Here is a 20,144-nt window from a genome sequence, read left to right on the forward strand (position 1 = left end):
GTAGTAAAATAAATACTAACTATCCTTTAATTATCTACTACATAGCTACTTAGGTACCTAGTACCAGGTAGTAGGTACTCTAGGTACTCGTACTTCAGGGCCTACCTGGTAGGTACAGGACAGCAGGTCTCCTCCAGTTACCTAGGTACTCGCCAATCATAACCCTTGACAGCCAACTGGACAGCAGCTTGTGGTGCTGCCAAAGCCGTTGAAGCATGGATAATGCACCCCACTGCCCAACGGAGTAACCAAGTCGTAGAACCAACCAAGCCACTACTCCTACTTGTACGGACTACGGAGTGCCTTACCCGCCTTAGTACCCTACCTAACTAAGTACGGAGTACCTAGTACCTACCTAGTACCTAACTACCAGTAACTAAGTCCTAAGCTAGGTACCTACCTAACTACCAACTAAATTAGGGTACCTACCAACTACTGTATCTTACTCTGTAATTACTGGTAATATGAACCCTGATAGGAACGCGCCTCAGCCGCACTGGACCATGCTTGCTTTTACGGAGTAGACCTATGCCTAATCGATTTCACCAACTAAAAAATAAAAATAAAATAAAACAAAAAATAAAATAAAAAACTAACTAATTCGTAAATTACGTCTAGAGCAACCAGAAATCACCATTCCAAATTACTTCCCTCGTGTCCACTTAGACTTTGCTTCTCTCCATGGTTGATCCATGCCGGCGCCGCCCGTGGTACGGAAGCAACTACATACGTTCGACGCCCACCGTCCCTGGAAGTCCAAAGACCAACATAGCGGGCCCGTTGAATCATGTACGGAGAGAGGATGCTTGCATGATCAGCCTGCAGATTGATCATCATGAATATTGAAGTGTCCCCCCTCCCTCCTCTCCTTCGGTTTTCATTCGCTTACAAGCATGTCACCGGCGGTTAGTAACCAACTGCCTAACCAGTTGGTTTAGTCAGTCAATTACCTACGGTCCTCCATACCCCAATTCCCCTCCATTACCTGTCCAGTGTCTTCTGCTCTTCTGCTCGAATCTCTCTCCAGGGACAACCCACCCCTACCCTGCAGAGTGAGAATCCTTCCGGCGGTTTCAGATCATCATCCTCCTGCCTGGCACTCGGTACTGGTTCCAGCTGGGTTCCTTATTTGATAAACCCACCCCCCCTCAGTATATAATAGATCCGGAGTACATTGACTCACTATAATCTTATTGATCCCTCTGGATGTGATTATTTCTTTCCCGTCATCCTTATCTTCTCTCTCTCTCTCTCTTCTTCCTCTTCCTCTTCTTCTTCTTCTTCTTCCCTGTTTTATCTTACTGCTGCATACCATTAACTTCTGCATACTATTATTATACCTCCTACTGAGTGCATCACAGCCACAAAACACACCCACTTCACAGCCCCCCCCGTCTCCCGTCCCCTCCTTCAAGGTGATAGCCAAGAAAAGACGGCGTCGGGATCTAGGAAACGACAGCGGCAGCCATTATAATCATAATATTTATAATAATCGTCAAGAACTATAATAACGCGGAGAAGACGGGTACATCTCGTCGACCGTCTCCGTTGCCGATTGTGTCGACTGTCTTGCGTGCTTTGCCGCCCTTCATTCAGTCTTACCTTGCACCTACCTACCCTTCTTCCATCACCATGCACCAAACCGCCAATACCACCGCAGAGATCCCTCTGCCCATCACCTATACGCCCACCACCCATCGGATCAGCAAGGCCAAAAAGGGGAAACGGGTTCATGCCTGTGAATACCCTGGCTGCAACAAGGTACGTCAGGTCTCTCTGAAGTTGAAAAAAAAAACAACGCCTGGAATCAAACGGAGCTGACTCCGCAGGTGTTTACTCGAGCAGAGCACAAGAGGTGAGAAGAAAGCCCAGACAGCGAGCAGACAAGCATTGGGCTTCCAGACTTATACAAAACAGGCGCCACGAGCTGAATCACAACCCTGAAGCAGTCTTTCGGTGCACCTATCCCGGCTGCCGCAAGGCGTTCCATCGTCCAGACCTGCTCAGCCGGCACATGGAGAGACAGTACGTTCCGCATTAACCAAATTGCTGCTATACACCTAGGTGTTCAAGTCGTTTTTTTTTTTTCTTTTTCCATGCAGGATGCTGATGATCATGCCAGTGAACTGGACTCGCAGGCCGAAAGCCTCTCCCAGCAGCAGCAGCAGTGGTCCCGTCACCAGAAACCAGGCTCGCTAGATTCAACCTCGTCTACTTCTTCCTGCATCTCCATCGAGCACACTACTGGGCCTTATCTTGCGCCCGCGCCTGTGCCGGTGTCTGTACCGGTGTCCATGTCCATCCAGGCATCTGTATCTGCAGTACAGGCATCGGCCTCACCGCAACAGCATCAGCAACAGCAGCAACAGCAGCAACACCAACAACAAACATCCATGTCTATCAACTCGATTGTTGCGCCGGGAATCCACCCGGACCTAGCAAGCGACTGTCAACTGCTGTGGGCAGCGGCGGCGGCGGCGGCGGCGGTGGCACCGCCGCCTCCCTCGTCATTCCACAGCCACTCTCAGAGCCAGACCATTGAATCCGGCGAGGGAAGCCCATTCTACTCCTCGCCAGAGACCTGTGCCTCCCCGTCATCAGAGAGTGCGTTCCACTCGGCCTCACTACCGCAACCACACCCGCTCCCGTCACAACAATCCTTGCGATACCCCCCCAAGCCCCTCATCAAATCCGAACTCACCTCTTCCCCGCTCCAAATCTCGGCCTCCCTCCCCTGGGATCCAGTGTCACATCTCATCCCGGTATCACTGGACGACACAATAATCCAGCCGGTAAGAATCCATCGCCCCATTATGATACTCTTTTTTTTTTTTTTGAAGTACCTGCTAACAAAGTCAGTTGTTATGCCAATACCCCAGCCCGACATGGACGGGGACAGGACTCCCCTATGAGCACGGGGTGCCTCTTGCGCCTTCGTTCCCGACAGCCGTAGAGTGGAAGGCCTGGTCGTTATAGAGTCTTGTTTCTGGGGCTCTCTTTTCTTCTTTTCTTTCTTTTTCTTTCTCTTTTTCATGACCATTATGCATGCATATATATACACGGTTATTTTCTTTTAGATGATGTATGATGATAACTTAGACGGCTGTATATGATAAATAGTTGGAATAATACCAAGTACTGTATTTAATAGATAGTATGTAGTAAGTATACTTAGTAGTCAAACAGTTTATCCTGAAGTACTCTGTAACTTTTGTCATGCTACACACCTCCAACACCATCCACACCAGCTTCGATCGAGGCCGCCCTCCTCCCGAACCAGATATCTCCCTGTCTCGCGCTCTTCCTCGTGCTCCACCACGCACGCCCCCACCGTCACCCGTTTCTTCACTTTATGCTTGACCACGCCGCCGATCCCCACCATCTCCTGTCGGAAGTAGCCCGGTTCCTCTTCGTCATGGCGATCCGGCGATCCGGCGACTCCAATGGTCCCAGTAGTAGTGGTGGTAGTAGTAGTAGTAGTAGTAGTAGTAGTAGTAGTATTAGAAGTATTAGTATTGTTGTTGGTATGTTTGGAATGAGGGCTACGACCACGCCCATGACTGTATCCACGACTGTATCCGTTCAGGGTAGAGCTAGTTGACCCCGGAGTCGAGGATTCCGAAGATAGCCAGCAGGTATCCTCGCCGTCGACTTCTAGCTCGATCTCCTTGGCTGCCAGGCAGTCCTCGCCGCGCCCGCATTTCACCCCTTGGCAGCCTTCGCCGATCCCCGTCCCGAGCCCGCCGCCGAGGTAAGTGCTGTACCGGGTCCGCCAGGCCCATACCCGCCGGTACGTCGTGTCGCGGCTGCGCAGCGTCTGCCCGCATTCCTGGCACAGCCAGGCGGCCGAATCCTCGCAGCCGCACACGCTCGGCTGGTCTGCTGCTGACCCTGCGTGGCGGGCTAACGGGGCAGCAGTCTGGCACGTTGTGCATAGTCGGCGGAGACGATTCTTGAGCATCGTCTTGCTTGGGGCTTTGATGGTGCAGTTCTGTTTTTTTTTTTTTTTTTTTTTTTTAGCCAAAAACCCTCACACAATCACACAATATCTCAAGTGAGGGAAAAGGACATACCCTGCACACTGTTTTGGAGCATCTGCAACACTCCGAGACCATGTCTCGGGCGCATTTGTTGAGTTTGCCGCTACTGAGCCGGCTAGACTCGAAGGCGTTCCGACTCAGCAGGTGGAAGACGGATCTCATGTTCTGCGGAATCGCCGGGTCCTCGTTCAGCATGCCGGAAAGGGTCTCAATATATTCATTCTCGCAGCGGAGAGTCTCTTTGCACAGCTGATTGCGAAAGGGCATTAGGTTGGCATGGAACTGCCGGCAGGTTCCAGAGAGGGCGTAGAGAGTGTTCAGATCTACGGACCGCGCAATCTCCTTCACAATTCTGTTTGCCCATGTCAGTTAATCATCCCAAGGCCATCTTGAAAGACTAAATCCCCGAAATAAAAAAAAAAAGGGAGCAATACGGATAGCAGCTCAGAGCAGCAGAGAACGCATTGCGGTTTGGGTTATCGGGTATCTCAGCTGCGACATCTGTGTCAGGCTCCCGAAGCACAGTCGTATTACTGATAGTAGTAGTGGTGGTAGTGGTAGTACTACTACAATCACTACTATCGTCGCTTGGAGTGTAAGAGGATGCGTCCGAGCCGAGACTCCTCAGCTTCGAAAGGAGGAGAGGTGAAGTGGGCTCGCCATAGTTGCAGAGCAATCCTCGAGGTTCCCCTGGTAAGCGGCGGTGCTCATAATTGAAGGCACCGCGCTCGTAGTCGACAAACACCACCATTCTGCCATTAGAGGAAGGAAGAAACGCTGGAAAAGCGACTGAGGCGAGCGACAACGACAACGACAACGACAACAAACTTCACGAGGAATTCCAACACATCTGGAACCCTCGGTATGCCGGCGAACAAGACGCCACTTCTATAAAGTCCAGAGTATGCGGTGTGGGACGACGCGGTTCGGTCGGTCCAGCTCCGTCTTCGGCGCGGGGCTGCGATGGAGAACAAGTCGCAGAAAAGGGGACCTGTTCGGTGTATTCAATGCATTCCAGAACGCCTAAAAGCCTTGGATCATGGGGTTGGGGAATAAAGATCACGTAACAGATTGACTCGGTGCGCTGCGTTGGGAGGTTTTTGGGCTGGGTTGGGTCCAGGGCTCACGTCATAGCGGGCGAGACACGCAAGAGATTCGATCTGATAAGGACTCGCCCCTCAACAAGACGCACCGAAACCCGGAGTTGTGGGCCCTTGGGAGACCAGGTACCAGGCACAGACCGACAGCTGTTGTTCTTGTTCACTGCCGAAGATCGCCTTGAAGCCACCAGGGGATTTTTCTTCCCTGCCGGTTCTTCTTTCTTGGGGGGAGAAAGAAAAGAAAGGGGCACAACAGGCTGAGTCATCTTTGAGATTTCATGTCACGTGATTAAGGTCACGGGTTCAAAAGGCTGGATCACTGGATCAGTGAATTCTAACCAAGGTTGCGCTTTCCCAAAAGAGGCAGCACGTGATGCTACCTGCTTCAGTCTTCCGAACCTCGTCCTCCGTCGTTCCTCCCCGACACTCATCGGGCTGCCATCTTCGGTAACTTGTTGGGCCTCATGCGTGGCTGCGTCGGCAGGAAGACCGAGCAGAATGTCTCTTGCTGCCATCCCGAGGCCCGGTAGTGTCCATGCGGGGTACTACCACTTAGTGGAAGTTCTTATCGGGCTGGCCACGACAAAATGATGTGATACGAATCATATCTTCACACACTATCTCTCTGCTGAGTGTTTCTCTCTCCTGCTTATATCGAACCTCAATATTCGAACACACACTCTCACAATGCCACTCAACTCGAAAGCTGTCTACTCCGCATTGAACCCGGACCTGGTTCCGTTCGCCAGCCGGAGAAGTCCTGTCCACAGCACCAAGGGCATTGTTGCCTGCACCCAACCTCTGGCTGCCGCGGCGGGACAGAAAATCCTCGCAGCGGGTGGAAATGCCGCCGTACGTTATTCTCCTGCAGCATGGTATCTAGAGGATGCTCGGACAAATGATTACGATTAGTAGTAGTTGGAACGTACTGACGATGCTTTCTTAATAGGATGCTGCAGTTGCTGTAGGTACGTTTTTACACCACAGCGCCTCGACTTTGGATAACAGGCTCACTCGCATCATTCGATGCTCGGGGTTGCAGCCGCTGCTTTGAACATCACAGAACCGTCCTCCACGGGTATTGGAGGTGACATGTTTTGCCTCTTCTATGATGCGAAAACAAAGAAAATCCATGCTATGAACGGTTCCGGACGCTACCCGGCGGAAGCAACCCTTGGTCAGATCAGGAAAGACCTGAATCTGAGCCCCGACAAAGCGGGGCGTATTCCGATGACCAGTGTTCTGGCGGTGTCAACCCCAGGCGCGGCCGCCGGATGGGTCGACACGGTTGAGAAATTCGGTAGTGGAAAGTTGACAATGCAGCAGATCTTGGCACCGGCCATTGAAATGGGAGAGGAGGGCTTTCCTGTCTCCGAGCTAGCATCGTACTTTGTAAGCGGTCTCCACTTGCAGATGCCCTGATTTTCTGATAGAACAACGTACTGACCCAAGTTCTGAAAGTGGCGTGAAAGCGAGCAATTGATTCGTGATGCGTGTCCCAATTTCCGAGAGATGCTCAAGGTTGACCCCAAGGCCAAGGATGGCGTGAGGAGTCCATTGCCAGGCGAGATCATGAAGAATCCTACGCTAGCTCAGACGTTTAGAACCCTGGCTGCGGAAGGCAAGAAAGGATTCTACGAGGGCCGCGTTGCAGAAGAGCTTGTCAGAGTGGTCCGAGATCTAGGAGGCTATATAACCCTAGACGATTTGAAGCATCATGCACAAGCCGGCAGTCAAGATGTTGACGCCATTTCACTCAAGTTCACCGGCCAGAACGTCATAGAAAACCAAACTCCTGGCACCGACGGTGAACTCAACCAGGGAGTCGAGATTTGGGAGCACCCTCCGAACGGCCAGGGGATTGTTGCTCTGATGGCGCTGGGAATTCTTGAGGAGCTGGAACGAACAGGCAAGATACCTCGGTTTACTGAAGAGCAACATAATTCTACCGAGTATCTCCACGCGGTCATCGAGGCGCTTCGGATTGCATTCGCTGATGCGTCCTGGTGGGTCACTGATCCGGACGTGGAGAATGTCCCGTCTCAAGACCTGATCTCAAGGCCATATCTAGCCCAGCGAGCGCAGCTATTTAGCCCAGACCGGGCTGCGGATCTGCTGGACCACGGCAGCCCTGCACACAATCACTGCGACACAGTGTACTTTGCGGTGACTGACCAAGACGGCAACGGTATCTCCTTCATCAATAGCAACTATGGTGGGTTCGGGACCGGCATCATCCCTCGAGGCTGCGGCTTCACTCTTCAAAACCGTGGCGCGAATTTCTCGCTCCAGGCGGGCCATCCGAATGTCCTGGCTCCTCGGAAGCGGCCTTACCATACCATCATCCCCGCCATGATCACCAACATCGCCGATGGCTCGCTTCACTCCGTGTACGGTGTCATGGGGGGGTTCATGCAGCCCCAGGGTCATGTCCAGGTGTTGCTCAACATGTTGACCTTCAACCAACACCCGCAGGCGGCGCTGGATGCCCCGCGGATCTGCATCGCCGCCGACTCCCAGGACAAGCGCAAGCCGGTGGTCTATGTGGAGGAAGGCGTCAAGGATGAAACCATTCAAGGGCTCAAGCGGTTAGGCCACCACGTAAAACTCCTCACGGGCTGGGAGAGGGGCATGTTCGGGCGAGGCCAGATCATCCGCTGTCATTACGATGATGGCAAACTTGTCTATAGTGCGGGAAGTGACCCGCGTGGTGATGGAATGGCCATACCTCTTCTTTAAGCTTGACACAGAATAGAGAGATACATATATATTTATATATGTCATAAGAAGAATTTGATTCTCTTGAGAAAAATACAATAATGGCTAACCATGTCCAAAAATGAAGCCCTATAACAATACATTAAGACTCCTTCAATGCAGTGCAGTATGTGTGGTACGCTAGAACACAAATTGATAATGACAAGGTTGAAGAGACAAAAAGTAAAGGGATGTTGAAGAAAATTTCCAAAGTAAAGGACAAGGTGAGAATGGAAAAAGGAAAAAAAAGAAAAAAAAATAGGATATTAAACCGTTGATACCAAGCCTTTCTCCCTCAATGGGCTGCAATTGTGGACTTGAAAAAGCTCTTCAGCCTCGACTCTCGCGGAGGCGACTCTTCGCGTTTCCGCCGGTGACGACGATGGCTCTCTCCGACATGGCGGCTGGATGATGGCTGGTCTTCTTCCCTTGACCCATGCTCCTCCCTTGACTTACGCTCCTCCCTTGATCTATGCTCCTCCTTTGGCTTCTGCTCCTCTCTTGACTTCAATTCCGCCTCCTGCTCGGCCTTCCGGCGCGCTCTTCTCGCCTCACGTCGGGCGTTGTCCTCATCCTCGTGTGAGCCACTGGAACGCCCGGATGACCTCTTTTCATCGTGAGAACGGTGGTCGCTCCGATGTTGGCTGGAGTGACCGTTTGTTGTTGAAGCCCGTCGTTTCGGGTCTTGCACCGGCGCTGCGGCCTTGGTGGCGTTGATTGTCAGCAGTGGACGATTGTCTGACTCGGCCGTCTTCATGTATCTCAAGAAAGTTCGTTGGGTGCCATTTCCCGATGACCCGGGCTTCGAGGACGGCTCCTCTCGCCGTTCACGATCATGACTTCTAGGTTGCTCTTCGCTCCGACGCTTGTGTTTGCTGGATGATGATTCCCTCTCCTTCTCGGTCCGCTCGGTTCGTCTAGGCTTGTCAGACGCCGTTCGCTCCTTTTCTCGCACAACCTCCTTGTCCTTGTCCCTTCGCTGGCGGTGGGCATCCTTCTTGAGCTTTTCATCGTGTTGTCGTCGCGCCTCTTCCAAAGCCTTTGCCCATCGATTCGTGAAGATCCCCCGATCGCTCTTCTGGCGTTCAAGCTGAGCCTTTTGGCCGTCATTGGAACCCCTCGAATGCCGTTGCTCTCGGTCCATAGTAGATGTTCGTCTCTTTCTTCTTTTTGAGCTACCGGACACATGATTATCTGAGTTATTTGCTGCGGAGCCTTCTCGCGAAGAGCTTTCTTCTCGGTCATCAATTACTGCGCCGGTTTCCTGAGGCGCAAACTCGTCGGCCAGTTCCTCTTCTTCTAGTTCCCTTTCAGCCATTTCTTCTTCAAGAGGCTCTTCAAAAGGTTCTTCAAAAGGTGCTTCGAGAGGCTCTTCAACAGGTGCTTCAAAAGGTTCTTCAGCAATGATTTCTTCTCCCGGGGCTTCCTCGACTGAATCTTCTGTTACCGGAGGTTCTTCAGAAGGGACCTCCTGAGCCTGCTCCTGGGCTGGTGTCTCCTCTACCGATGCCTCAGCGGGCACTTCAGCAGGAATCGCTTCAGTTGGTGCTTCCTCAGCGTGTTCTTCAGCAGGAGCTTCTTCGGTGACTTCCTCGACAGCTTTTTCGATGGGCGGTTCGGCAGGATCTTCTTCGACGGGGGCTTCTTCAGCAGCAGGTTCTACAGCAACAGGCTCTTCTGCCACAGATTCTTCAGCGACAGGCTCCTCAGCGACAGGCTCTTCTGCCACAGGCTCTTCTGCCACAGGCTCTTCTGCCACAGGCTCTTCTGCCACAGGCTCTTCTGCCACAGGCTCTTCTGCCACAGGCTCCTCAGCCACAGGTTCTTCTGCCACTGGCTCCTCAGCAACAGGTTCTTCAGCAGGAGCTTCTTCGGCAATAGCTTCTTCAGCAGCAGGCTCCTCAGCAACAGGCTCCTCAGCGACAGGCTCCTCAGCAATAGGCTCTTCAGCGGCAGGCTCCTCAGTGGCGGGCTCTTCGACATGAGCCTCTTCAGCAGCAGGTTCTTCAGGAGCAGGCTCTTCAGCAGGAGGATCATCGGCAGGAGCTTCAGCCACTGGCTCCTCAGCAGCAGGCTCTTCGACAGGAGCTTCTACAGCAGCAGGTTCTTCAACAGCAGGTTCTTCTGCCGCTGGCTCTTCAGCTGAAGGTTCTTCGGCGGCAGGCTCCTCGGTGACGGGCTCTTCAGCAGCAGGCTCTTCAACGACTTCCTCAGCTGCAGGCTCTTCGGCGGCGGGTTCTTCAGCAAATTCCTCTGTAGTTGGCTCTTCAGTTGATTCCGCTTGGGTCTCTTCAGCAGGCTCAGGATCCGGTGTCGGTTCATGGTCTACCTCGTTTTCCTGCCCGGCGGAGACCCAGTCTTCGACTCCATCAGCCTCAAGCTCCTTTACTTTAGCGGCTTCCTCTGCCTCTATCCGGGCATCTTCAGCGGCCTGTTTGGCAGTCTCTGCTTTCTCTGCCTCCACTTTATCTGACTCGGCTTCTGGATCGATGTCAGGAAACTCATCGTCTTCTTTTGTTAGAACATATCATTTAAAGATATGTAGGGACAACACATACCATTACTGGCCGCTTCGTCAGACTGAGCGGAGGTCTCTTCCTCGGGAGAATTGTTCTCTTCAGCGGCGGGCTCTTCGGCGGCAGGCTCTTCTACCACTGGCTCTGGAGCAGCAGGCTCCTCAGCGGTAGGCTCCTCGGCAGGGGGTGCTTCAGCTACTGGCTCTTCAGCAGCGGGCTCTTCAGTTGTGGTTTCTGCAGCGGGAGCCTCTTCAGCAGGAATTTCTTCAGCAGGAACTTCATCCACTGGCTCTTCAGCAGGAGCTTCTTCGACGTTAGGCTCTTCGGCAGCAGGTTCATCGGCAGGAGCTTCTCCAGTGGCAGGTTCTTCGACAGGTTCTTCAGCAGCAGGTACTTCAGCAGCAGGTTCTTCTGCCACGGGTTCCTCTGCCACGGGCTCCTCTGCCACGGGCTCCTCTGCCACGGGCTCCTCTGCCACGGGCTCCTCTGCCACGGGCTCCTCTGCCACGGGCTCCTCTGCCACGGGTTCCTCTGCCACAGGTTCTTCTACCGCAGGCTCTTCAACAGGCGATTCTTCGACAGGCGGTTCTTCGGTAGGTTCTTCAGCAGGCGATTCTTCAACAGGCGATTCTTCAACAGGCGATTCTTCAACAGGCGGGTCTTCAGCAGGTTCTTCAGCAGCAGGGGCCTCTTCAGCAGCAGGTTCTTCAACAGGCGGTTCTTCGGCAGCAGGCTCCTCAGCAGGCAGTTCTTCAGTACTAGGAGCTTCTTCGGCAGCAGGCTCTTCTACTGCAGGCTCTTCTACTGCAGGCTCTTCAGCAGCAGGCTCTTCAGCAGGAGATTCTTCGGCAGCATGCTCTTCAACTGCAGGCTCTTCGGCAGGAGATTCTTCAGCAGGAGATTCTTCGACAGGCTCTTCTACCGCAGGCTCTTCGGCAGGCTTTTCAACTGCAGGCTCTTCGGCAGGAGCTTCAGCTACTGGCTCTTCGGCAGGAACCTCCTCGGCAGCAGGTTCTTCGGGAACAGGCTCTTCTACTGTAGGCTCTTCAGCAGGAGCTTCAGCAGGAGCTTCTTCTACTGCAGGCTCTTCAGCAGTAGGCTCTGCAGGCTCTGCACCCTCTTGGGCTGCCTCAGGCGGAGGATCTGTACTGGCCTGGGCGTCATCTGGATTCGGAGCGGAGTTGTCCTCTACAGGGGCCTCCTTGGCTTCTGCCGGAGAATCTGCGGTGGCCTCAGAGGCAGGGTCAGCCTCTACAGGAGGCTCCTGCGAGTCTGCCGGACTATCTGTGGTGGCATCGGCATCATCGGGGCTTGGGGTGGCATCGTCGCCTTCGGGGGCGCTTGTGGGTTCGACTGGGGGGGTATCATCTGATGAACCCGTCGGCTCTTCTAATGGTCTCATTAACAATAGACCGTCTATCTAAAACGAAGAGAAAAGAAAAGAAAAGAAAAGAGAAAAGAAAAGAACATCTACAGGAATACGTATTGCTGACACGGACTTACCTGCAGTTGATGCGGGGGAGTCGTCTGAGGGCTGGGGATCCGATTCCTCTACTGCAGGACTATCCGGCGTGGGGGTTGACTCCTGCTCCTTATCCGATGTCAGAGTCTCCGAATCCGGGGGAACGATAGCATATTTAGAAAGAGTAAGGGTTTGACGGTCCAAGGTCTGGTATTGACACTCGAAAGTCTGATGATACTTAAACGCGGGAGGCTGGGCATACTGGCACGACATTTTGGTCTAGAGCAGGGGCCTTGTCGGCGTCGTTGTCTGGGTTTGGGGCGCCAGCCGGTGCTCGTTTGTTGTTGTTGTTGTTGTTGTTGTTGTTGTTGTTGTTGTTTTTCTTCTTCTTATTATTCTTGTTGCCCTTGCCCATAGCTCCAGCGGTTTAATGTATCACCGATGAACTATAGGGAAGATCGAAGGGGGAGGGTGGAGGAAGATCGGACAAGGGGAAAATGAGATATATAGTGTTTAAGACAGATCAGAATGACGACAATCAAGACAGATCGAAACGGCCTTGATGTGTCTAGCCAGGGGGTTTCCTTTTTGGAAGATACAAGTGAGACGTGTAAAGGGAAACGAAGGAGGAATAAAAAAAAAAGGAAGGCCCCAGAAGAAACCGAGAGAGACAACCCAAGACGAGGAAAAAGAAAGAAAAAAAAGAGGAGAGAAAAAAAAAAGAAGATCATAAACCCAGGGCAGCGAGATGGAAGCCAGCAGTGCGCGCCGATCTGTGGGCGATAGGACACATCCCCCCCGTCTTGTCTGTTGCAGGCAAGCCTGATGAGGCGAGAAAGAGATTCCCACGAGGGCATCGCCGTCCTGTCGTTCGTTCCCGCCGGTCCGCCGACGAGAAGCAAGTTTGGTAGCTACCTGACTACTACCATAGGGACGTAGGTAGCTAAGGTAGCTAGCCCGATGGATTCCGGAGCGAGGCCTTGACGGACCCTGGGGCCTGTGGGCATTATTGGACCACGTCTCCCCTTCCACCCCGCGTGGTGGTCGAGAGTGGACATGCCGATGGAGCAATGGAGCAAATGGAGGTTCTGGGCAGCGGTGCCGTTTGGGTCTTGTTGCACCACCACCATGCGGCATCAGACTGCTAGCATTCTGTAATGCATGTATGTATATCATTCCGGCAGGGAGTTATTTGCTCTGTACCTAGTTAGAATCGACTTGACAGCCAGTAGTTAGTTAGTTACTAGAGTATACTTCGTAACCATCGTAGATAGATAGTAATCCGTAGTATTCCGTAGTATGATCAACGGAGTGTTCTGTTCCACAAAAACGGGAGCTTGGGAACCACTACACTGCATCTTGTTTCCATCCGAATGGTTGGAATGGGCTCTTCTTGTTTTTTTGGTTTTTTTTTTTGTTTTTTGTTTTTTTTTTTTCCTGCCCAACGTCGACAGGGCGGCAAATCAATCTGCAGGTCGGGTGGAGTGATTGATGCTAGCCAGACCCGTTTTTTAGGAGTTTCGGTTGTCAGTCAGTCAAAAAGACTCCTCCCAGCTGAATCTGAATCATCACGTCGAGACGAGCGCTCATCTCGGCCATCTTGATCGAGGGACATGCTGGCAGTAGAATCGAAGGCAATCGAAGGGCTAGAACGATGACGAGATGCCCTGTCGAGTGATGCAGTCGACGCAGTTGACGCAGTCTTGACGGCTTCTCTTGCAGTGGTGCAGGAGGGAAAAAGTGAGGCGGGCGGAGTCGGGCTGTTGTTGGCATGCGGTGAGTGGTGAGTGGTGCAAACAGAACATACACATACACATACACATAGTTAGTTACACAGAGGTAAGGTACACAGTACACAGTACTACATAGTTAGTAGAGTAGAGTATCTATAGTTACATATTACATAGATGATCATTCTATTATTATTCTATGTAGATCTAGAGGATCATTCTAATTGATGTAAGGCACTTGACATTTCAGAGCCCAATAGCCCGATAGCCCAATTTGTATACCCAGAGAACAGTCAAGTACAGGTAATAATTACAAGGACCTACTAGATATAATCTGAATTAATCCTACTCCATACCTAAGTAATCTACAACGGAGAATTCCGCGCTGAAGCAGAAACTAATGCAGGTTACCGGAATGGAATTAATAGGTGGTTGGTAGACTGATTTCTAATTCCATACTCCGTAGACCCAAGTATTACATAGGTACCATTTGGATGCATAGACTGCTAAAAGATACCTAGGTAGATGCCTAGATACGGAGTACCTAGGTCCGTACCTCCTAGTGATAGTTATGGTTATCAGACCACTCTACCCCAATGTCTCAGACAAAAACAAAAAGAATGTACCGCGTCTCAGAAATGAACGCTCGAAAAAAAAACAACTTTTGGCGTTGGCTAGAAGCTCCGTCCGTCATGCCACATAAAAACTAGGTCATTCGCGCATCCATCTTCTCTCGCCATCGTGAGCCGTAGAGCTTCAGCGCGAGAATCGCCGAACTGCTCAAAAAGGCGACCAACCCTAGGATTGTAAACAACCAGCCATTCCCGATGGCCTGGATGATCGGGGCCGTCACAAATGACCCCACGCAGGAGAAGATGTTGCGCAGGAAGTTGTTGACCGCGACCCCGGACGACGACTTCTTCGGCATGAATTCCGTCAGCATCGTAGTCACCGTGCTGAAGATGAGCATCGATCCGACGCCAAAAAAGAAATTCGCAATCATCTGAAAGGGAGAGTTAGATCCCATCTTCCAAAAAATGAGGAAATGAAAAGAAGCATATACCGGAACCAACCAAAATACCCCATTCTGAACAGTCCATCCATACCAGATCAACGCTGCGGGATAGATCATGGCACCGAACCAGGTGTTTTCGCGCATGCGATCCTCCGGCCGGTAGATCAGCTTGCCTGATTCGTCGTATCGGTTGGCCTTGCGAGCTTCACGTTCCATGATCTTATCCATCCATCGGCCACCAAAGACACTCGCCACGATATAGCCGACAGAGTTGGGGATGTAGAGCAGACCAATGATGATGGTCGAAAAGTTGTACGGCTCCTTGCCGAAGCTGTCCTCGATGCTGACGTTCAACACGTATAGAGATCCAAAGGTGATGCTGGCATAGTACACGGTCAGCAGCACCGGAAGGAACCGTAGGTAGAGCACGATCTTCAACGGATCGATGAAAATGATCTTCAGCAGCTTCAGCCACCGGGCTGTGAATTGCACCACCTGGCGCGATGACACCCGACTCAACCTACGCCCGCCATCGGAAGCGTCCGGCTCGTCGTCGCTTGCCGAAGAATTGACCGCGGCGGTATCCGCGGTCTTGTGCTTGATCAAGGTCTCGGGCAGAGCGAAGACGATGAAGATCAGGGCCAAGCCTCCGAACACGGCGAGAAACCACAGGGTGCTCCGCCAGCGCCATCGCTGGGCCAACACGCCGCCGACGATGGGCGCAAACAGTGGACCGCACAGGGGACCCAAGTAGAAGATACCCATCGCCCGGCCACGCTCCCGCGGCTCCCACATGTCGGCGATCGTGCCTGCTCCCACGGCCTGGACGGAGGCAGCGGCGCCGCCACTCAGCATGCGCATGACGATCAACATGGCGATGGAAGTCGACCGCGCGGAAAGACAATTGAAGAAGACGAACAGGCAGAAAGAGGTGATATAGATCGTACGCCGGCCGAGTCGTTCGCTAAAGGATGACCACCACAACGGGAATATCGACATGCTCAACATGTACAGGGAGATGGACAGATTAGTGATGGTGCTGGACGAATCCATATCCTCGGCTACCTGCGAGAGAGAAGCTTCCACAGAATTAGCCAGACAATCATCCCAAAAATGACAGTTGCCAGTTTTTTTTTTCACTTACGGAATACAATAGAGCTTCCCATCGGGGCGATGGCCCCCGCCAATGCGACGATGAACGTGATGAACCACTTGGTCTTCCGTGGATAGGTTCTTGCATCCTCGACCTCAGCAAGCAGAGTGAACTGGCCCAGCAACCCTCTGCGCTTCAATCTCGGCACCACAACCGGGCCATCGTCTCGTTCGTCTGCCGGAGGGTGGCGGGGGGGAACTGCTTCATCGACGGTCTTGTTCTCATCTTCCTCGGCGCTTGCAACACTGCTTTCCCGCGAGAGGGAATGAAATTCATTGTCCAGATCGGTCTCCTCCTTCGACAACACGGGGGAGACGGTCTCGCGCTTGTCCAGCGAGGGGTCTATGGTCATTGTCGGCGGGGTAGTCGAGAAGGCAATGCCTTTCTCGGGATCAGACGTCGCCATTCTCTCGACCTTGTGTCTGTACGTTACGTATAGATATAGGTGTATACATATACATATATAACCATAAACGTTTCAAGAGTGATCATTGATCAAACCTAGATAACCACGTCAGGTTCAATTTCGAAACAACGAAAAAAAAAACACACAATGAAGCGTACAAAAAGGAAAGAAGAGCCATCGTTGCCTCCAGCACCACTGAACAGGCAAGAACAGAGCGCAGCGGTCAAGACGACTCTCAAGGAACTCACGCTCAACGCATCCCCTCGCCGCAATAACTAGGTCAAGCAGAACAGCCATGCCCGACCGAAGTGAGTCGGGAAGCAGAGATAGGGCCCAACCTCGAGATAGAAGATACTACCTCGTCAGCGGTGGACTCTGAACTCAAGGATGGCGGGAATGGCTGGCGATCAACAGCCGGCCCTCCGATAGCGACATAGCTAGAAGCTGCCATGGTAATTGGTAAATCCAATTAACCCACAGGGTTTTTCTCATCGGAACCGATACTGGACGCTGGTAGTGGACCATGAGGGGGAAAAGGGCCAGGATGTGAAGGAAGCGAAGACCCATCGCAATCCAGTCAGCGGGCGAGGATTTTGTGCCGTTCTTCCGGTTCTGAACCGGACTTAAATCCGGCGTCGACAGGAATAATCAATGAAGGAATATGTACGATGTGTTGAATGGTGAATATATTGTAGAAATGATGAGAAGAGATTGAGATCTAGCAGTCTAGATTGAAGGGATTGGATAGATAGTTGTACAGAGTAACTACGGAGTACAGATTAACTACAAGTTGTACTATAACACAACGTTGTAACTACCATAATAGTTACTCATATCTTATCGATAAGATAATAAATATCACTGACGTGATTCCTGAATCTTTGAATCTTGATGTTGACCGGCTAGTGCTTAAACGCGAGTGGATTCATGCCGAGGATGAAAGTATAGCCTTCACAATATGCCAAGTCTATTATGTTTTTGAGAATGTCATCGCTGCTCAGAAAAAGGCAAGGCTGGTTGTTCTGGAGATATGATGTAAGGTTACTTCTTGACAAGAGCGTTGTAATGCTCGCCCAGCCCGTAGGAGTGGCGGTAATACGCCAACCAAATGACTCGCCGGCGCTTTTCCTCCTCGTCGAAACTGTCGCCGTCGCCAGACTCGATCTTCTCGATCCGTCCGTCGCCCTGGATGACATTGATATCGACCCCGTAGGCCCTCGCGATCGCCTGGAGTTCGAGCTGCCCCCCCCACTCGGCCGTCAGCCGGATCTTCTGCGTGTATTCGTCCAGTGGCTCCTCCATGAACGGCACAAAATCATCCTTGTTCCCCACAATGAAGTCTGCGGTGACCGCACGAACAGCCCGGTAGCCATCGTGCGTCGGAGACGTCACCGTGTCGATCCGAGACTGCGTTGTCGGTTGCAGGAGGATCCGGTCGGGGTCGGGCCGCAATCCCAGTCCTGATGCATCCAGTTGCTTGGCCACCGCGGAATACAGACAGTGTCCGTCTGGGTTGATCTCGATCTCGGTCAGATGTAGCCGGGTAAACACCTCGCTCATCACCTCCCGTTCGTTTCCCCGGTGGTCGGTCTGCTTCGATGCCTCCTCGGCCGCTATCTCTGCCAGCGCTACTTGCTCGGCGGCCCGTCGAGCTAGACGGGCTTTCTGTCGATTCGGTTTCTTGGTACGAGCTGCATTCTCTGTTGTTTCTTGCGGCGTTTCATTACTCGTCGTCGTCGTCGTCGTCGTCGTCGGAGGGGGGTTCGATTCTGTGTTGTCGTTGGTTTCGGTGGCCGTTACCGAGTCATCTTGCAGACTGAGATCGTCCAGCTCTGGTACAGGCGGCTCATCGCCATTGAGCTGGAGGATCTCCGTTTGTTGTTTCTCTGACAATTCCTTCAAAAGGCGTTCGCATTCATCGTTGATACCCTTTCGTGTCTTCTTGGTGGCCGCCTTCTTCTTCTGCGTGATGCGGCCCTGGAGGTCTCTCTGCTCCTTGCGGTGCCTTGCCAGTAGATCGTCCATGATAAAAAAGAAATTCAACAGGTGTACCGAAATATATGATGACTAAGTATAGAAAAAACAGCGAGAGAAGTAATTGGTGATGCCTGTCCAGATGTCTTGTACAGACAGCGCGGAAATCATCGCCTTCATCCCCGCAAAACCCTGATGGCAGTGCCCTAACAGTCCCAATCGGGAATAAACACTGCTTTGTCAGCTGGCTCTCGGAACCAGTATAACCCGCTCCGATATTTCTGCCTGAGGCCAGCAATAAATGAGCCTAGGCAATTACCTTTTCCAGTAAGTACCTCGGGCCGTGACGGGAGTTTCAGCTTGGCCCCCTCACAAGGCACAGGGAGCGCCTACGGATATCTCTACCTCCAATTCGACGCGGGAGATCCCCGGATTCCTCAGATGTTTGGTTTTCAACCTCCGTGACTGCCGTCTTTCTTCTAGTCTAATTCAAAACGAGTATCCAAAGAGTCCAGAAACGAGGGGTAACTACCATGGACGCCAACCAGCTTTTCAACGTCAAGGTGAGCAGCGACTACTCTCTCATCGCCCATACTCACTGTTGTACGACCTTGACTAACCGTTTGTCTCGCAGGACAAAGTCGTCCTCGTCACCGGTGGAGCCAAGGGGGTTGGTCGTATGATATCCGAGGGTTATGTTGCCAACGGGGCCACGGTCTACATCTCGTCTCGTGATGCACAGGCGTGTGAGAAAGCGGCGGCCGAACTGAATGCCCTAGGTAAGGGCAAGGCATATGCGATCCCCGCCGATTTCTACAAGGAGGAGGACTGCCAGAAGTTAGCGCAGGAGTTTGCCAAACGGGAAAGCAGTAAGTCAGAGCAGTGCTGTTTAGAAAGTGCCGATGTAGGGGTTATCTTCTTTCTCTTACAGACCTGCAGAACTTCATGTGCTGGTGAACAACTCTGGCTCCAACTGGGGAGCATCCTACGACGAGTATCCCTCCTCCGCGTGGACGCGAGTCCTGACCCTCAACCTACATCGAGTCTTCACCATCACCCAGCTGTTCACGCCGTTTCTGGAGAAGGCCGCGGCGCCAGAGGATCCAGCACGCATCATCAACATCGGCAGCATCGACGGCCTCCGAGTCCCCGCGCTCGAAACCTTTGCCTACAGTGCGAGCAAGGCGGGATTACACCACCTCAGCCGGGTGCTCGCCAGTCACCTTGGTCGGCGGAACATTACGTGAGATCTCCCCCATTCATATATACCCGTTACTCCGTCCTTCCGGCTGGAACGAACGCTGACAGACATCCTGTGTGACAGATCCAACTCTCTCGCCTGCGGTCCCTTTGAGAGCAAGATGATGGCCGCCACCTTGAAGCAATACAAGAAAGAGATCGAGGAGAGCGTCCCCCTGGGTCGTATCGGCACCCCGCAAGACGTGGCAGGCTCCTGTCTCTTCCTGAGCAGTCGGGCCGGTGCGTTCATCAACGGGGCCACGATCGCGGTGGACGGCGGGGCTCACATCGCTGCCAGGTTGTAGTTGGGAGTAAACGTAAACCGCTGTCACAATATAATTTCTACTTAATCTTCACCATAAATTCCAATTTCAAACCCCCTTCTTATTATTGCCCCCCACGATTTCAAGGGATCAGTCCAGAACCCCCCGAGTGGAGTCTTGGTGGGGAGGCGACATCATACCTGGCACCAACATGCCGTCACACACCCCCGACCGACGATTGCTCGACTTGGGCTCACCGCATCAACAACATTTGTTGAGGAAACAATCTCTGCTTCGGTGCTCTCGAAGCTGTCTCTTTTTACTATTTTCTGCCTTGTGATTTCCGCCAAGCCAGTTACACCAGCAGTCAATTCTCGGCGGCCGTGGTAAGTTTTTTTTGTTTCCTTCTCGTGTTCTGTGGCCAAAAAAAAACCCTCCCAGTCCCCTCCCCCTTGGTTGAGACCCTTTTGTGTGGACAGAAGGAAGAAA

At 52.4% G+C, this 20,144-nt stretch overlaps 9 protein-coding genes across 9 annotated transcripts; 3 read left to right on the plus strand and 6 right to left on the minus strand.

Moving 5' to 3' along the window:
- Positions 1-1,632: 1,632 nt before the first annotated feature.
- ASPZODRAFT_140151 (hypothetical protein) lies at positions 1,633-2,976 on the plus strand (the record flags this gene model as incomplete). The annotated part of the gene is made up of 5 exons (XM_022724631.1): positions 1,633-1,761; positions 1,830-1,855; positions 1,918-2,025; positions 2,123-2,792; positions 2,860-2,976. The coding sequence occupies 5 exons, from the start codon at positions 1,633-1,635 to the stop codon at positions 2,974-2,976; spliced, it is 1,050 nt and encodes a 349-aa protein (XP_022583733.1).
- A 97-nt stretch (positions 2,977-3,073) lies between these two features.
- Positions 3,074-4,791, minus strand: ASPZODRAFT_150150 (hypothetical protein; the record flags this gene model as incomplete). Its single annotated transcript, XM_022725582.1, has 4 exons — positions 3,074-3,103; positions 3,221-3,991; positions 4,074-4,392; positions 4,475-4,791. The coding sequence occupies 4 exons, from the start codon at positions 4,789-4,791 to the stop codon at positions 3,074-3,076; spliced, it is 1,437 nt and encodes a 478-aa protein (XP_022583734.1).
- Positions 4,792-5,884: 1,093 nt separating this feature from the next.
- ASPZODRAFT_129638 (hypothetical protein) lies at positions 5,885-8,368 on the plus strand. Its single transcript, XM_022722315.1, has 3 exons — positions 5,885-5,992; positions 6,090-6,532; positions 6,602-8,368. Exons 2-3 carry the CDS (start codon positions 6,167-6,169, stop codon positions 7,877-7,879), a joined length of 1,644 nt encoding a protein of 547 aa, XP_022583735.1. The 5' UTR covers positions 5,885-5,992; positions 6,090-6,166; the 3' UTR covers positions 7,880-8,368.
- On the minus strand, positions 8,036-12,101 carry ASPZODRAFT_1427034 (hypothetical protein). Its single transcript, XM_022724876.1, has 2 exons — positions 10,456-12,101; positions 8,036-10,405 (listed from the first exon to the last, which is right to left on the minus strand). Exons 1-2 carry the CDS (start codon positions 11,813-11,815, stop codon positions 8,193-8,195), a joined length of 3,573 nt encoding a protein of 1,190 aa, XP_022583736.1. The 5' UTR covers positions 11,816-12,101; the 3' UTR covers positions 8,036-8,192.
- Positions 11,686-12,258, minus strand: ASPZODRAFT_129639 (hypothetical protein). The gene has a single exon (XM_022722316.1). It carries the CDS (start codon positions 12,146-12,148, stop codon positions 11,834-11,836), a length of 315 nt encoding a protein of 104 aa, XP_022583737.1. The 5' UTR covers positions 12,149-12,258; the 3' UTR covers positions 11,686-11,833.
- A 930-nt stretch (positions 12,259-13,188) lies between these two features.
- Positions 13,189-13,687, minus strand: ASPZODRAFT_129641 (hypothetical protein; the record flags this gene model as incomplete). Its single annotated transcript, XM_022722317.1, has 1 exon — positions 13,189-13,687. A coding segment is annotated over exon 1 (242 nt), but the record flags the coding sequence as incomplete, so codon positions are not given.
- Positions 13,688-14,311: 624 nt separating this feature from the next.
- On the minus strand, positions 14,312-16,125 carry ASPZODRAFT_150152 (hypothetical protein; the record flags this gene model as incomplete). The annotated part of the gene is made up of 3 exons (XM_022725583.1): positions 14,312-14,608; positions 14,669-15,699; positions 15,765-16,125. 3 exons carry the CDS (start codon positions 16,123-16,125, stop codon positions 14,312-14,314), a joined length of 1,689 nt encoding a protein of 562 aa, XP_022583739.1.
- Positions 16,126-16,889: 764 nt separating this feature from the next.
- ASPZODRAFT_129646 (hypothetical protein) lies at positions 16,890-18,339 on the minus strand. Its single transcript, XM_022722318.1, has one exon. The coding sequence runs from the start codon at positions 18,202-18,204 to the stop codon at positions 17,221-17,223; it is 984 nt and encodes a 327-aa protein (XP_022583740.1). The 5' UTR covers positions 18,205-18,339; the 3' UTR covers positions 16,890-17,220.
- A 174-nt stretch (positions 18,340-18,513) lies between these two features.
- ASPZODRAFT_129647 (hypothetical protein) lies at positions 18,514-20,034 on the plus strand. The gene is made up of 4 exons (XM_022722319.1): positions 18,514-18,716; positions 18,788-19,022; positions 19,093-19,396; positions 19,478-20,034. The coding sequence occupies exons 1-4, from the start codon at positions 18,687-18,689 to the stop codon at positions 19,695-19,697; spliced, it is 789 nt and encodes a 262-aa protein (XP_022583741.1). The 5' UTR covers positions 18,514-18,686; the 3' UTR covers positions 19,698-20,034.
- The last annotated feature ends 110 nt before the right edge of the window (positions 20,035-20,144 follow it).

Source organism: Penicilliopsis zonata, assembly GCF_001890105.1.
Source record: "Penicilliopsis zonata CBS 506.65 unplaced genomic scaffold ASPZOscaffold_3, whole genome shotgun sequence".
NCBI lineage: Eukaryota > Fungi > Ascomycota > Eurotiomycetes > Eurotiales > Aspergillaceae > Penicilliopsis > Penicilliopsis zonata.